Source organism: Pan paniscus, chromosome 10, assembly GCF_029289425.2.
Source record: "Pan paniscus chromosome 10, NHGRI_mPanPan1-v2.0_pri, whole genome shotgun sequence".
Lineage (NCBI taxonomy): Eukaryota > Metazoa > Chordata > Mammalia > Primates > Hominidae > Pan > Pan paniscus.
The window spans coordinates 124,290,737-124,306,695 of NC_073259.2; the positions used below are offsets into that span (position 1 = coordinate 124,290,737).

General features: G+C 37.5%; 1 protein-coding gene across 3 annotated transcripts in view; it reads right to left on the minus strand.

The window, feature by feature from the left end:
• The window catches only part of MED13L (mediator complex subunit 13L), a 319,479-nt gene that overhangs the window by 274,853 nt on the left and 28,667 nt on the right, over positions 1-15,959 (minus strand). For all 3 annotated transcript variants that reach the window (XM_034934593.3, XM_034934592.3, XM_055096226.2), the window contains exon 2: positions 4,955-5,192. In XM_034934593.3, coding sequence (XP_034790484.1) covers positions 4,955-5,192 — 238 coding nt within the window. The remainder of the gene's footprint in view (positions 1-4,954; positions 5,193-15,959) is intronic.

Consider the following 15,959-nt stretch of genomic DNA (forward strand, 5'->3'; position numbering starts at 1 on the left):
AAATTTATTATAAGTCAATCTGCCGGGAGTGCAATACTGCACTACATTAGAACCTCATAAAATAAGTTTCATTAACTGATTCGACAAACATTCTTAAGCACATACTAGGCTGAATCTGATACTTCTCCTTCTGGACCAGAGATTTGTAATGCTTTGGGGCAAGCAATTGGCAGTTCTGTGCTTGCTCTCTGTACTATTTTGGGTTTTCCAGATTGCATGTCTTTCCCACCACTAACTAACAGGCAGTGAATTGGCGAGAATATTGTGTTTATTTAAAAAGCATTTGTTGCCAGGCGCAGTGGCTCACGCCTGTAATCCCAGCACTTTGGGAGGCCGAGGCGGGCGGATCGATTGAGGTCGGGAGTTTGAGATCAACCTGGCCAACATGGTGAAACCCCATCTCTACTAAAAATACAAAAATTAGCCAGGTGTGGTGGCATACACCTGCAATCCCAGCTACTCAGAAGGCTGAGGCAGGAGAATCATTTGAACCCAGGAGGCAGAGGTTGCAGTGAGCCAAGATTGCATCACTGCACTCCAGCCTGGGCAACAGAGCAAGACTCTGTCTAAAGGAAAAAAAAAAAAAAAAAAAAAAGTAAGAAGTATTTGTTTGGTAGATTAGGAGAAGTCCACTCAGCACACTGTATTAATCTCTAAAGCTTAAATTAAAATGTAGAATTTAGTCAAGCCAAAACAGCAAAGGTATAATAAAAGTGTTAAAGACTATTAATATGAATTATAGTATATAATCATTAGTATTTTTAATTCAAATACATCTGTATCCTGAACAGAATATTTAAGTTTATATTCCAATTTAGAATTTTAAAATCACAATATTATGGTTTCCCTGTACACATTAATCCTGTATTATTACTAAGTTAATCTTCCTAATTATATCTCTTTCCTGATCAGAAATGTTTAATTCCTCAAAATCTATCAAATTAAGTCCAAATGTCTTATCCTTGGTTCTGTGTACTCCACACTATGACCCACCTACTCAGCCTTTTAGAGGGGAGACTATTTCACTCCTATCCTAAGCCCCAGGTAACCTGTTCTTGCCACAATTCATTCGCAGCCTGTAGGTCTTTGCACAGTAGCAGTAGCAATAGTTACAATTACAGATTAACTGCTATATATGCTGCTCTAAGTACTTTTAATTTTTCTTAACCTCATAACCTAATTCACAGTGAGAAAACTGAGGCACAGTTTAAGTTAAATAATTAGATCAAGAATACACAGCTAGTGACTATGCAAGCATTCAAACCCAAGCAACCCAGAGCCCGTGCTCTGATCACTACACCACACGCATTAACAATTCCCCAGACAGGAACCCAAGTGTTTATCCAAGTGACAAGGACAGATTATAAATGTGTTATAGTCTTCTCTCAGACTATTTCAGAGATATGTCAAGCAATTAAACAAAAAGTATAATATCATAAAACTAACTTGTGTGTGTACTCTGTAGGATTATTCTCATTTTATGGGATACTTTATACATTTAAATGCAAGATGGTTGCTTTGGTATTATATCTCACCGTGAGGTTTCCTGGTAGTACGCTATTTGGAGTACACTATGAAGACAAAGGGAAATGCCAAATAACTAAAAAGCAATTTAAGAAACAATAAAATGCCCTTATTTAAAAAATGTTAAATAATGGTAATGTCATGCTTAATTTAAGCCAGCTAACAGGATTCTGCTATTTATTTATTTATTTATTTATTTATTTATTTATTTATTGAGATGGAGTCTTGCTGTGTTGCCCAGCGGAGTGCTGTGGCGTGATCTCAGCCCACTGTAACCTCTGCCTCCCGGTTTCCAGCGACTGTCCTGTCTCAGCCTCCCCAGTAGCTGGGATTACAGGCACCCACCACCATGCCCAGCTAATTTTTGTTTATTTTTACTAGAGAGGGGGTTTCACTATGTTGGCCAGGCTGGTCTCCAACTCCTGAACTCAGGTGATCCTCCTGCCTAGGCCTCCCAAAGTGCAGGGATTACAGGCGTGAGCCACCGTGATCAGCCAGGAAATGCCAAATAACATAAATAAGAAGCAATGTAAGAAACAGTAAAATGTCCCTATTTTAAAAATGTTACGAATAATGGTAATCTCATGCTTAACATTAAAGCCTGCTAAAAGGATTCTGCTACTATTTATTTATTTTATTTTTTGAGACAGGTGTCACTGTTGCCCAGGATGGAGTGCAGTGGCATTATCTCTGCTCACTGCAACCTTGGCCTCCTGGGTTTAAGTGATCCTCCAGCCTCAGTCACCCGAGTAGTTGGAATTACAGGCGCACGTCACCACACCTGGCTAATTTTTTTTTTTATTTTTTGTAAACACAGGGTTTCAACATATTGGTCAGGCTGGTCTCAAATTCCTGGCCTCAAGCAATTGGGCCCCCTCAGCCTCCCAAAGTGTTGGGATAACCAGCGTGAGCCACCATGCTCGGCCTATAATTTATTTTACCCAAAATAAAATGACTCAAATATATTAGAGAATGAAATAGATTCTAAAATATCTCCACTTTGTATGGCTACCAATTAAAATATTCTCTTTGTATCCTTCAGTTTTTCATGACTGCTATCGTATTTCCCCTTATTTGAAACAAAGTTGTCTTTATGACTTATTTTTCTAATTAAGGCTAGATATTTTCTGTTATTAGGTTGAACCATACATTACCTTTTTCAACTACTTTTACCTACAAAAATGGACACTTCATATAAATGAATCTAAAAACTTGCTCAAAATTCATATTAAAAAAAGGAGACGCACTCAATGAAATTATAATTATTCCATTACTGTAATACCTTCCTGATAGAATACAAAATATAAACAGTTTATACCACTATCAAACTCCAAAGAAAAGTAATCATTCCCAAGAGAAAATATTCACAATACTACATTTAATTAGAAAATTAGAAAAACTGTATGGTACCAATTTCATTTACACATAAAACATCTAAAACTCTTTCAGACTTCAGTATTTTTATTTCTTTGTTCTCTCCATATGATGATTGGTTTCCTAATTTTCTAACTTAAATGTAGTGTTTCTGTAATTTTAAAAATATCTAAAAATAATTCAATCTTTGCTTAACTCTTTACCAAAAAATACTTAAGATATTAATTTACACATGCAATCTAAAGCAACTATCCCAAAATTTAAATGCCCTACTCCTTTTTGTTAACTCAGTAACAAGGCCCATGAAAAATAACACAATAATTTAATAAGCTATTTCTAAGAACACTGATGATTTTCTTTGTTGGCATAGATAAATAAATTTATTCTATATTATCAACTAAATAAGCCTCATTAGCAGTTGGGTTTGGTTTCCTCATCATTACAAAATTATATGTACCACACTAACAAAGAGCAGACCAAAAAGCTAAAACGTAAGAGATTAATACAGAGAAACAGAAGATGACAGTCAGAAACAATCATGAAAGATAAGAAAGACACTTTTTAAAAAAGCTTTATACCTCTCTACTACATAGGGAAAAAAAGTAAAAATATGTTTTCATATTTTAATGGACAAACAAAAATGTTGTAATTATCTTCTAGGTGACATCTTATTTTTAAAATTCTGATAAACAGAATCCAGATGTTCTGAAACTCTAATTTTACCTAAGTTAACTGCTAACTACATAGAACAGGCTTTGAGATGAATGTTAAGTTCTGGGACTTTGCTGATTACCCAGCTAAGCAAGCAATGTCACCCACAATGGTTCTCTTATTTATAGACCAAATACCCTAAAAAAATCAGGATAAAGGTTTGAGCTGAACAGACAAATGGACCATAAAGTAAACAGTTCAATTAGTCCATTGTGGTTTACCGCCCTCTGGCTGCTGTGGCAGGAGATATCACAGATAAAAAATGGCTGCCAAGAAAAACTAGCAAGGTGTCAAGCAAAAGTTGGCAGGAAATCCTTCAGGCAAATGTAAAAGCTTTAGAACAGAGCCTCGAACATACATTACAGTTAGTTTTACTCCTCCTTTAAAAAAAAAAAACATTAAAAACATCAAGTAACAAAACATTTCAAACACAATCTGAAATTTTTCAGACACAGATTAACACAATATAGTTTGGAGATAATAAAAGATGGCTCTAAGAGACTAAGTCAAAAAGAGTTAATACCCTAACTAAAGATTAGAATTAGTCTTGCTTGAGAAAATCCCTTGGCATACTAAATAGAAACACTTAGATAGAAAGGTAAAAATTTTTACCAGAAATTCAAAGACAACTGATAAAAGTTCCTGCTCATAAAACTGTGGTAAATATATAAAGCAGCACAGAAAAATGAAACTCTTACATTAATTCAGTTTCCAGATATCAGATGCAATCTGAAGCTAAAAATCAGGCAACACCGGAGCCAATGTTTCCTGGAATCACCAAATTACATGAAAAACAGAAATAAAAGCAAAAGAAAATTTGCTACACCCAATTCAGACCAGATCCCATATATTCATCTTTCCTCAAAATACTATTCAATGTAATCTCACAATTTTGTCCAATTAGGCTCAAAACTAAATTTCTGTATCACTCTCCAATTTTCCACCAAAGAGTTCAGCTGGCAGTGAACCGTAACAACCACAGTCCAAGGAAAAAAACAGTAACTGTTCAATTCACTGTCTTGTTAGTTACTCACAATTCACTATCATTTAAAAACAGTGGATCTTAGCTTGGTTTCCACCCCACCGCACCCAGGAGACACAATACTCTCATTTAACAGCAGTGGTTCACAAGGTTCTGATTCTCAGCATAACTGGAAAAGGACAAGAGTTAGGAAAAAAAAACAGGGATGGGAGGAAGAGGGGTGAGAATGTTCCTTTTGAAAGAGACATCCAGGAAACACTTAAGATCGTTCTTTTAGACAAGTCGTAATAATCTGTTTGAAATTTACAAATGTTCAAAAAAATATGATGCAAATAATTTTCAAGAAAAAAACAGAAACCTTACCCTGCAGTTCATGATGTATTACACCCACTAGGTTGGGTTCGTCTCCCCACCAGAATATCCATAACTCTTTGCAATCTGGTTTGACATCACGACGCCATACACAAAGCAGGTTAGCTTGCAGACAGCGGATGAAACTTAACAGAATTGGATCATCTTGGGCTGGGGCTGAAATTATGGGTCCACAGTCCCCATGCCCTCCAAAATTGTACCTACGCCATTTGATTCCCGTGAGTTCAGCCTGCAAAAAGACAAAAAATTGTAATCGTTTTCTCATTTTACTTACAGACCACTAAAAAGTCTTCCATACAGAAAAGCAATTGTGCTAAAATAAATATTTACAAGAAACTTCATATCATAAGATTCCTCCCAGTGAAGAACGTATGTCAATCTTCTCGAATTTTAACGTGGGAGAAAGTTTCTATCAAGATTTCTACATAGCTCTTTACATTAAATACTAAAATAAAACAAGCTGATAATCATTATTTCCTGTTGAATAATTTAATTTGTCTAAACACTTACTATAAAGTCCCTATACAGAAAACTATTTTCTATGTTATCATTCAATATTCAACTCACAAATTATATTTAGATATCAAGTAAGATTTTAAAAATAAGTTTGTATATATGAAATAATTTCTTTCAAATAATTTCTTCCCATCCACAAGCTACAGTTTAAGTCCTTTTTTAATTAGGGAAGCAGTTGGCATGAAGTACGAGAGTGTTTCATCATGAATGCCAAAAGTCTATTTAGGTAGAAGCAATTAAGAAAACTGATACAAAGTTATCAGCAATTTATTCATGTTTTTTAACATGTAGCAAACAGAAAAGCTTTGCTTCTATAACAATTCCCTGATGTAGTTTGGTATTTTATTTTTTACACACATTGTAAAACATGAGAACTTGCAACCAGCAGAGAACAAATACTGTATCTTTGATCCATTACATACGTTTATATTTCAAGATGTCTTAAATCTTAAGTTAAGAGCTAAACTTCAAAGAGGTTTCAACACAAGCGAAAGCTAAATTTCTTAAACAGTTATAAACTACAGCTATATATTGAAAACTAATAGTAAAACAGATTCATAATTTAATTCTGTACCAAACAGCCCAGGTGGCCCTTGCATTGAATCCTTACTCACGCATCTCCTTCCCCACAAGGTCAGTTATTTTTGTTAGCAAGTTGTTTGCAAAAAAAACATGTACCACTAGGTAGAAAACAGCCATATCTTCTACTAACATAATTGAAACATATTAAAAGTGCTAAAGCAATCAATCACTATAATGACCACATTTAAGAAAAAGAAAAATCACCTTTCATTTAATCCAAATTAAAAAGGTTTTGCTTCAGGCTGAGCACGGTGGTTCACGCCTGTAATCCCAGCACTTTGGGAGGCCTAGGCGGGCAGATCACGAGGTCAGGAGTTCGAGACCAGCCTGACCAACATGCTGAAACCCTGTCTCCACTAAAAATACCAAAATTTGCCAGGCGTGGTGGCGTGTGCCTGTAATCTCAGCTACTCAGGAGGCTGAGGCACAAGAATTGCTTGAACTTGGAAGGCGGAGGTTGCAGTGAGCCGAGATCGTGCCACGGCACTCCAGCCTGGGTGACATGCCACAGCACTCCAGCCAGGGTGACAGAGTGAGACTCTGTTTCAAAAAGCAAAAAGAAACAAACAAACAAACAAAGGTTTTGCTTCAAAAAAGTTACAAAGATAATATACAAACTAAAAATATCTAAAAATCAGTAACTTATATTTTACGCTGAGATACGCAAATCTAAATTTTTAATGAATATGTTTAGTAAAAAGCTGGCACTGGCATCATTTAGGGTTTCCCTATATGTTACTTGGTTTCCTCTAAATATAAAAGCACTACATGGCCAATATAAAAAGTTCAGAAGTAATACACCATAATCACATTATAATAATCACTAGCATCCTACTGTATATGTCCCTCCTCTTTTTCTGTACATATAGTTTTTAAAGTTGGAACCATATTGCATGATTTATATCTTTTTTCACTTATTTTTATATATTACTAATTATTCTTCAAAATACACTTTTAATGTTTGCATAATATTCTATTCATTGGAAAAAATATAATTTAGCCATCCCATACCAACTGGACAATCTTCCATTTTATTTCCACTACTGTAATTACTATAATTGGTTAACATCCTTGAACACTGTTATTTTCCTGATTATTTCCTTTAAAGAGATTGCTTGATACTGAATTACCAAAGAATATATCAAGACTCATGATGAGTGCTACCATGTTACTGTTCAATTAATAGTCTCCCCAATACAAATAGCCACCTCCCAAATTGCATATCTTTTAAAATATCGGCCAATTGAATAGAACGGTATGTACTTGTATTAATACATAGTCCTTGTTCTGCTAGGAGGAAATCAGTATGCGGTATCACATCTTTGATCAGATGGGGCCACCATTCCTGGGTTTGAATCCCAGCTCTGCACTAACTCATTGGTTAAATGAGTCAGTATACATATGAAGCATTTATAAAAGACAGTGTCTGGGACATAGCAAAAACTGTAAATGATATTTTCATTATACCACTAGTAGTAGTACTATTTCTTTCACTTTGAGTTGTCTGTTCATACCCTTTGTCCATTTTTCTATCTTACAAGTTCCTTTTTTTTTTTTCTGAGATGGAGCCTCACTCTGTCACCCAGGTTGGAGTGCAGTAGTGCGACACTGGCCTCCCAGGTTCAGGCAATTCTCGTGCCTCAGCCTCCTGAGTAGCTGGGACTACATGCGTGCACCACCACACCCGGCTAATTTTTGTATTTTTAGTAGAAACGGGGTTTCATCATGCTGGCCAGGCTGGTCTCAAACTCCTAACCTCAAGCGGTCCACCCACCTCGGCCTCCCAAAGTGCTGGGATTATACAGGCATGAGCCACTGCGCCTGGCCAAGTTCCTTTGTTTCTTCAAATAAAAGCAATGTGTATGTTTTAATCAGAAACCCTGACATCAATCTTTAAACATCAAAGAAGGAAACAAAAATAAAAAGAAGTTGAAATCCAAAAAGGTAAGCAGAAGATTTATTTTATTTTATTTTTTTGGAGATGGAGTCTCGCTCTGTCACCCAGGCTGGAGTGCAGTGGCGCGATCTCGGCTCACAGCAAGTTCCGCCTCCTGGGTTCACACCATTCTCCTGCCTCAGCCTCCCGAGTAGCTGGGACTGACTACAGGCGCCCGCCACCGCGCCCGGCTAATTTTTTGTATTTTTAGTAGAGACAGGGGGGTTTCACTGTGGTCTCGATCTCCTGACCTCGTGACCCGCCCACCTCCGCCTCCCAAAGTGCTGGGATTACAGGCGCGAGCCACCACGCCCGGACAGCAACGTGTATGTTTTAATCAGAAACCCTAATCAATCTTTAAACATCAAAGAAGGAAACAAAAATAAAAAGAAGTTGAAATCCAAAAAGGTAAGCAGAAGACTAACTTCTTTTATCACCTAAGCTAAAGAAAGTATTCTGTGCCTAAGAGCCTTGTGGATGAGGGAAGAGAAAGAAGGTAATAAAAACACACCAATAGGCCAGGCGCAGTGGCTCACGCCTGTAATCCCAGCATTTTGGGAGGCAGAGGCGGGCGGATCACAAGGTCAAAAGATGGAGACCATCCTGGCCAACATGGTGAAATCCCATCTCTACTAAAAATACAAAAATTAGCGGGGCGTGGTGGTGCACCTGTAATCCCAGCTACTTGGGAAGCTGAAGCAGGAGAATCGCTTGAACCCGGGAGGCAGAGGTTGTAGTGAGCCGAAATCAAGCCACTGCACTCCAGCCTGGCAACACAATGAGGCTCCGTCTCTTAAAAAAAAAAAAAAAACACACACACACACAATAAATATGAATCACTAATAACATCTAATAACATTAACCTTATTTAAAGTGTTAGAAAATTAATATCAGAGCTTTAAACATCAGATGAGTCAGTCCCCATGAAAATCTATGCACAGTAATTTACTCACTACAACACTTTCACCTGTAATATCCGGCAGTAGAGCAGACAAAATATTTGGCATTGTTTCAGGAGAATGGTTTCCTAATCCTAGTACATCCACTAACTTCCTATCAGTACATCTATGCTCTCAGTGGCAAAGGGAAGCTGCTACCACCTGATCTGTTTTTTACAAAGTTGCTCTAGCAAGTGATATCTTTCTTACAAATGCAAGTGACACAACAGCAACGCTACAAACTTAAACACCTGGTAACTAATTCAGGTAAAACAGTTCCTTTAAAGTTAAAAACTAAATATCATTATATTGGTCTTCATTGAAAAATGTTACAATGAAACACTAATCAAGCCTAAAAGAGATAACTAAGTATAAAATGGGTGTTCAAAGATTTAGCTTTAAATTTTGAGTTAATGTTTGGTAAGAGAAAAGACAGCTTAATGATACTGAAATAGTTTGTCCAAGAAAAAAAATTCCCATCATGGATGTTTATTCAATTAAGAGTAAAATGTCTTCATAGACCATGATCATATTTATAGTTTAAAAATTAAGTGCACTCCAAGTTCTTTTGTCTTTTTTTTTTTTTGAGATGGAGTCTTGCTCTGTTGCCCAGGCTGGAGTGAAGTGGTATGATCTTGGCTCACTGCAACCTCCCCCTCCCAGGTGCAAGCCATTCTCCTGCCTCAGCCTCCCAAGTAGGTGGGATTACAGGTGCCCGCCACCACACCCGGCTAATTTTTCTATTTTTAGTAGAGACAGGGTTTCACCATGTTGGCCAGGCTGGGCTCGAACTCCTGACCTCAGGTGATACGCTTGCCTTGGCCTCCCAAAGTGCTGGGATTACAGGCGTGAGCCATTGTGCCCAGCCATACTGTCTCAATTTCTGACTAATGTTTATCTCTACAACACAAAATTCTTTACCTAATGATTTCAAAATTTTAAAGCAAACCTTTAAAATAATTATAGATTCAAAATTATCCCCAAACACAATTATTTCTCACTGTCAAAAAGACCATCCTTAATTAAATCTAAGTTTTAAACTACATGGTTTCTAAAATATAGAACCAAAACGATGAAATTAAAATATACAAAGAAGGAAACCCATATGCACATTATGTATAATAACCACCAACATCATTATTTACCAAGCATCTACTTACTACCAGGCACCATACTAGAGTTTTCATATATTATTTCTAATACCGAGCATCATACTAGTGACTTCATATATAATTTATAAACTTCACAACAGACAGCTAAAGAAATTAGGACTCAGAAAGGTTGAATAATTCTCCCAGAGCCACACAGGTAGCAAATGGCAGATCCCAAATATAACTAGATTTAAGCTGTAACTGAATTTAAAGTATAAATTCTTTCCATTCTGCCATGCTGCTTCATAAGGCAAATCGTAAAAATTAGCCCTAGAGGATTATAAAATAGTACAAAGAAACTGTCATCAACTCAATTTAGCAATGACTAGAGCTCATGGCCATACTTTCTAATTTAAGAAAGTTCATAAATCTTTCTTTAGTCTTCCTGAGGTATTAAGAAAACTGGTATAAGAGTGCCCACGTATCATCCCATGAATAGACTTTTATTTCACTCAGATAATTATATGCCTTCTTTTACATGTTATCACTATAAGATGGTATCTACATAAACTAATTCTTAGATAATATGTACAACGAACCAACAAAATCACTATTCTGATAGCAAGACAGGCTGGAAGAAAATCTGCTCAGCAATGGCTGGCATGTGGTATAGGGGTAGTCAGGGTTCTCAGAAAATTGAACTTAACCTATTTATGCGGGAGGATGCAATTTTTTTTGTGAAAAAATCAGACCTTGGCAATGACCTTGAGCAGTAGGATATAAATAACTCCCACAAGTTTAGTGTTCCAATAATGGAACATTAGGCATAAATGGGTTAAGTGGCAGATATTCCCCTGGCCTAAACAAAAAGCTACTACAGTCAGTTCCAAACAGTTCTAATTAAATAGATTACAACAAAACAGGGATAAATGCACTTCCTGACATGAATGTGATTCAAAGAAAATTTATATTGATTCCTAGTGTCCTATTCTTCACATACAATATACAGGAAATGAGATTATTTATTTGCAGTGACCCACAGCAACTAGATCCCTTGTGACCAACAGCACATACTTGCAATATGGCTCCTCAGAGTTAAAACCACATTCAGTGGTCAAGGAACACAGTAAAATCAAGAGACGTTGATTAGAATGAACCCATGGTGTAGTATCATGGAAAGAACACTGGCTGGAAATTAGGAGGTCTAGGTCCTAAGGCCTGGTTTTTCAACCATTTACCTATGTGATGTTAGGAAATCCACTGTACCTCAAGGCACCTCAGATTCAGGACCTATAAAGTGATAGGGTTGACCTAGATACTATAAATCAGTTCAAGTCTCCTGGCCCAGGCTAATTACATCCCACTCATAAAAGCAACTTGTAAATGAGATGAAACCCTTATTACCCATCAAGAACAGAAAAGCTGCCAGAAGATAGTCAACATTTCAGGAAACTATTGAAAGAGTCCTCAAAGTACAAACCCATTAGTTTAACGTATCCATCCTGGGCAGGATTCTAGGCTGGTGTATAGAAAAGGCAGCTGTGATCATTTGAGGCTGACAAGCATGCATTAGGAAATTCCAAGTCGGCCTCACCTCACTTCCTCCAATGATAGGGTTACCAGTGCAGTAGAGTAGGTTAATACAGTAAACATATTAAGTCACCTCTCAACTCAGAGGAAGGAAAAAAGTCACATGTAATAGAAAACTTCTGTTAAAACATAACTAATCAACTCCCTGTAAAGACAGCAAAATAAACATACACATCTGCTTTTGCTCTCTCCTAAACCCCTGTAAGACATCAAGAAAAACATTTGTTTCATTGTTTTATTTCATTAAATTATATAATTACAACGGCAGGTGGAACAAGAGAGGATATAGCATCAAAATTTTGAAGGCTAAGAAGCAGATGCTCTGATAAGGAGATTTACAATACGTAAGAAAACTGAATCCTAAACATGAAGAAAGAGATACAACCCAATTGACACAGAATCCCCTCAGCCTCAGGAATTAAATACAGGTATTTTGGAAGTAGGGTTGAAAGGCAGAGAGGAGATTAAATAAGAACAACTGGTTAAAAGCCTGCTTAAAAGGCGCTCAGCTGGGTGCAGTGGCTCACGCCTGTAATTCCAACACTTTGGCAGGCCCACAGCAGAAGGATCACTTGAACTCAGAAGTTCTAGACCAGCCTAAGCAACATAGTGAGACCTCAACTCTACAAAAAATTAAAAAATGAGCCAAGCATGGCGCTGCTTGCCTGTAGTCCCAGCTACTAGGGACGCTAAAGTGAGCGGGTCTCTTGAGCCTGGGAGGCTGAGGCTGCAGTGAGCTGTGATCACACCACTGTACTCCAGCCTGGGCAACAGAGTGAGACCCAATCTCAAAATAAAATTAAAAGAAAAGAAAAGAAAATAAGAAGGCACTCAGATGCCCAGGTACCTTCCCTACTGCACAGAGCTGAACTACTGTCCCTTCTTCACCCCAGCAAATAAATGCAAATGTATTCTCTGGAGACAGTAAACAGAGGGTACCTGGACTGCAGGACACAGGCAAACTGAAGGCACGGAACCAGAGTGAAAACAGGGCATTTGGTGAAATATATAGAATGAAGGCCAAGGACCACCCCCTCCCTACCACTGCCCTCTAAGCACCCAGAAAACTAGCAGCCAGTCTTCATCCCTCAGAAAGGAATTTGGAAAAGTCTTCTCTGAGAAATCTTAGCTCCACAGAAAAGACCTCAAGATACTGAGATCAGAGAGAGGTTCCCCAACTAAAGAGCCCACCCAGATCAGTGAAGCGCACAGTTAAGCAAATGTCGGTCACATGCTCAGAAATTCCAAGCAGATTCTTAGTTCACCATTCCTAAACATGAACATACAACCAAGAATTGCTAAATAATTAAGGAAAACCACTGAGGAATTACAGAAACAAAAAGAAATGAAAAAGCAGCTAGAAGGAAAGACAACATTGGGAGAAGAAAACTTTAAAAACACCAAGAATATTCTCAACAAAATAAAATGTGCAACCATTTGAAAACAACAGGATGCTATTTCAGGAGAGAATTTTTTAAAAGCTCTTGGAAATTTTTAAATAATGATTCCAGAAATGATAAAACTTAGTAAAATGTTTAGAAGATAAAGTTTAGGAAATCTCCCAGAAAGTGAAACAAATAAACAAAAATGGAAAATGGGGGAAAGCTGAAAATCCAAATACGAGGAAGCTGAAATCCAAATACAAGAGCTTTCAGAAAGAGAAAATAAAGAGGAAATGACCAACAAAACAATTCATAACAATTTCCCAGAAAAACAAAATGTGAATTTCTAGATTGAAAGAGCTCTCTGAGTGCTCAGAACAATGGATTAAGAAAGACTCGCGGAAGGCATATCATTGTAAACTTTCAGCACACTGCAGACTAAGAGAAAATCCTCCAAGTTTCCATATAATAAAAAGAGATCACATATCCAAAATCAGGATTTCTAACTGCTCAACAGCAACACCATAAGCAAGAAGGCAAAGGTGCAATAACTCCAAAATGCTAAAGAATTATTTCCAAACTAAGTATTAAATGGCTAGGCCAGCCTAAACTTTCTATCAAATATCTGAGAATAAACGCATTTTTAGACATGCAAAAAAAAAAAAAAAAAAAGCACCCTTTCTCAGGAAGCTACTGGGTGTGTACTTACCAAAAGGAGGGAATACACCAAGAAGTCTGAAGATTCAGGAAACAGACCTAACATGAGAGGGAATAAAATAAATCCCTAAAATCATAACGAATGATGACTCCAGGATGCCAACTATACACCAGTGCAGAGGGCAACCAATCCAGATTATGACAGGTCCGTAAAGACTTCTTCAGGAAGGTGAAACTAATAAAACACCTGATACATCTGAGAGTCTTAAAGGGGTTTCATACAATAGGCAAAAACTGTGGGGATGAGTTAAGTTTTAGAAAAGTAAGCAGGCTGGGCCCTGTGGCTCATGTCTGTAATGCCAGCACTTAAGGAGGCCAAGGCAGAAGGACGACTTGACCTATTTGAGACCAGCCTGGGCAAGACAGCAAGACCTTGTCTCTATATACAGACTGACAGACACAGCTGAAGCATTGTGGCACACATATGTAGTCCCAGCTACTCAGGAGGCTCAAGCAGAAGGATCACCTGAGCTAAGGAGTTAGAGGTGGTGGCGGGCTGGGGAGGGAGGTGGGGAAGGGAGGGACAGGAGGGGAGGGGAGGGAGGTGGGGAGGGGAAGGGAGCGAGGTGTGGAGGGGAGGGAGAGGAGGGAGGTGGGGAGGTGGGGAGGCGGGAAGAAGAGGGGAGTGGGGAGAGGAGGGGAGGGAAGGAAGGGAGGGAGGGAGAGAGGAAATTTTTAAAAGGGCATCTGCTTTGTAGGAGGCAGAAAGAATGAGTTAAACCCTCCTCTTCAATAGTGGAAGATATAGAATTGAAAAATCTAAAAGTAGCTATGACCTCAGTATTTAGAAACATTTAAGTAAGAACCAAGATAATCAACAAAAGAGGGTGAGTGTTTGCTTCTAAAGAAGGTAAAATAGGGGCAGGAGCAGAATACTGTTCTTATAAACCTTGTAGACCTATCTGATTCTTTAATTGAATTCTGTAAGAGTATATAGCTCTGCTTTAAAAAAAAAAAAGGAAATTCAAACAAAATTAATCAAAATGGGGTAATAGAATGTAAAGCTACTAATATTGAGAACTCACTTATACTACTTTATAGACTTATTCTAGACAAATTCCTAAACTGAAGAACAATTTAATATCCCATAAATTGTGCTGCAAAAGCCAAAAGGTTATTTAACCATGTGTTAAAATAACGTGTTGTTGTTGACTGTTTCTTTTCTCCATTTTAGACTATTAAAACCCAGCTGGACAGAGACATCTTTCTAGCTGCATGCTCCATCCCATCTGGCTCTGCTCAAATTCTTCTCAGCCATAGCTATGCTGCTGGCCAAGGATTCCCTGTGTAGATGGGCTGCTGACGAGACACTGGGCCTCCCATCTGACTGGTTATTTCCATGTTATGAGAAATACAATGTGGTATTCCTCCATACAATGAGGTCATATATAAAAGATGTGCTACCGTATATATACACACACATATGCATATGTGCTGATTCATAAATGTTTTCCTCAAGTGTCATTTTCTTTTCACTGCTCAGTTTACCAACATTAACTAAAAAGTATAAAGATTTTTTAAAAGTTGGTTTATAGCGTAAGTATGAGTATAAGGGCTCAGAGGTTTTATTTGACAATAAGTTTACTACAATTAAACAATGTGAAGTAGATATTTTAAAAGTAGCTGCCATCTTAAGCTACATTAATAAAGGTAGGAAATCTTGATCCTATTCAACAGATCTAAATTATCAGTCATTATTCAGTACTGCTTTCAGCTCCTAGCTCCATACTTTAAGAATATAGGTAAAATACAACAAATAAAGAGATGAAAGACTAGGCTGGTGAGGAAATCTAAACATGTCATACGGCTAGAGGCTATCTAGCCGCACATTCAATCCTTTCAAGCAAATTAACATGGCAACAAGAATAAAATAGAAGAATAAAGCCATGTGATAAAAATAACACAGCTGAATGAACTTAATACATAGTTAAAATGATTCTGAAGTTATTTAGTCTTCTGTTATATGGAAGGCTGATATGTAGAAGATTAATTACATTTGCTCAGCACAGTCCCAAGTGGTATCAACAGAACCAAATGGAAAAACTGATGATTAAAGCAACAACAACAGTGAGAGCTCCCTCTAGAAATAAATCCCTGACTGAGAGTTAATCATAGATATGGGGGGTTAAGGAGAAGCTGGTCAATACTAGATTAGGACACTGTAGAGTGGCTTCAAATATCAAAGGGCTAATTGAACAATATGACTTAAAGGGTTCCTTTCACACCTGAAATAAGAGTCTCAAG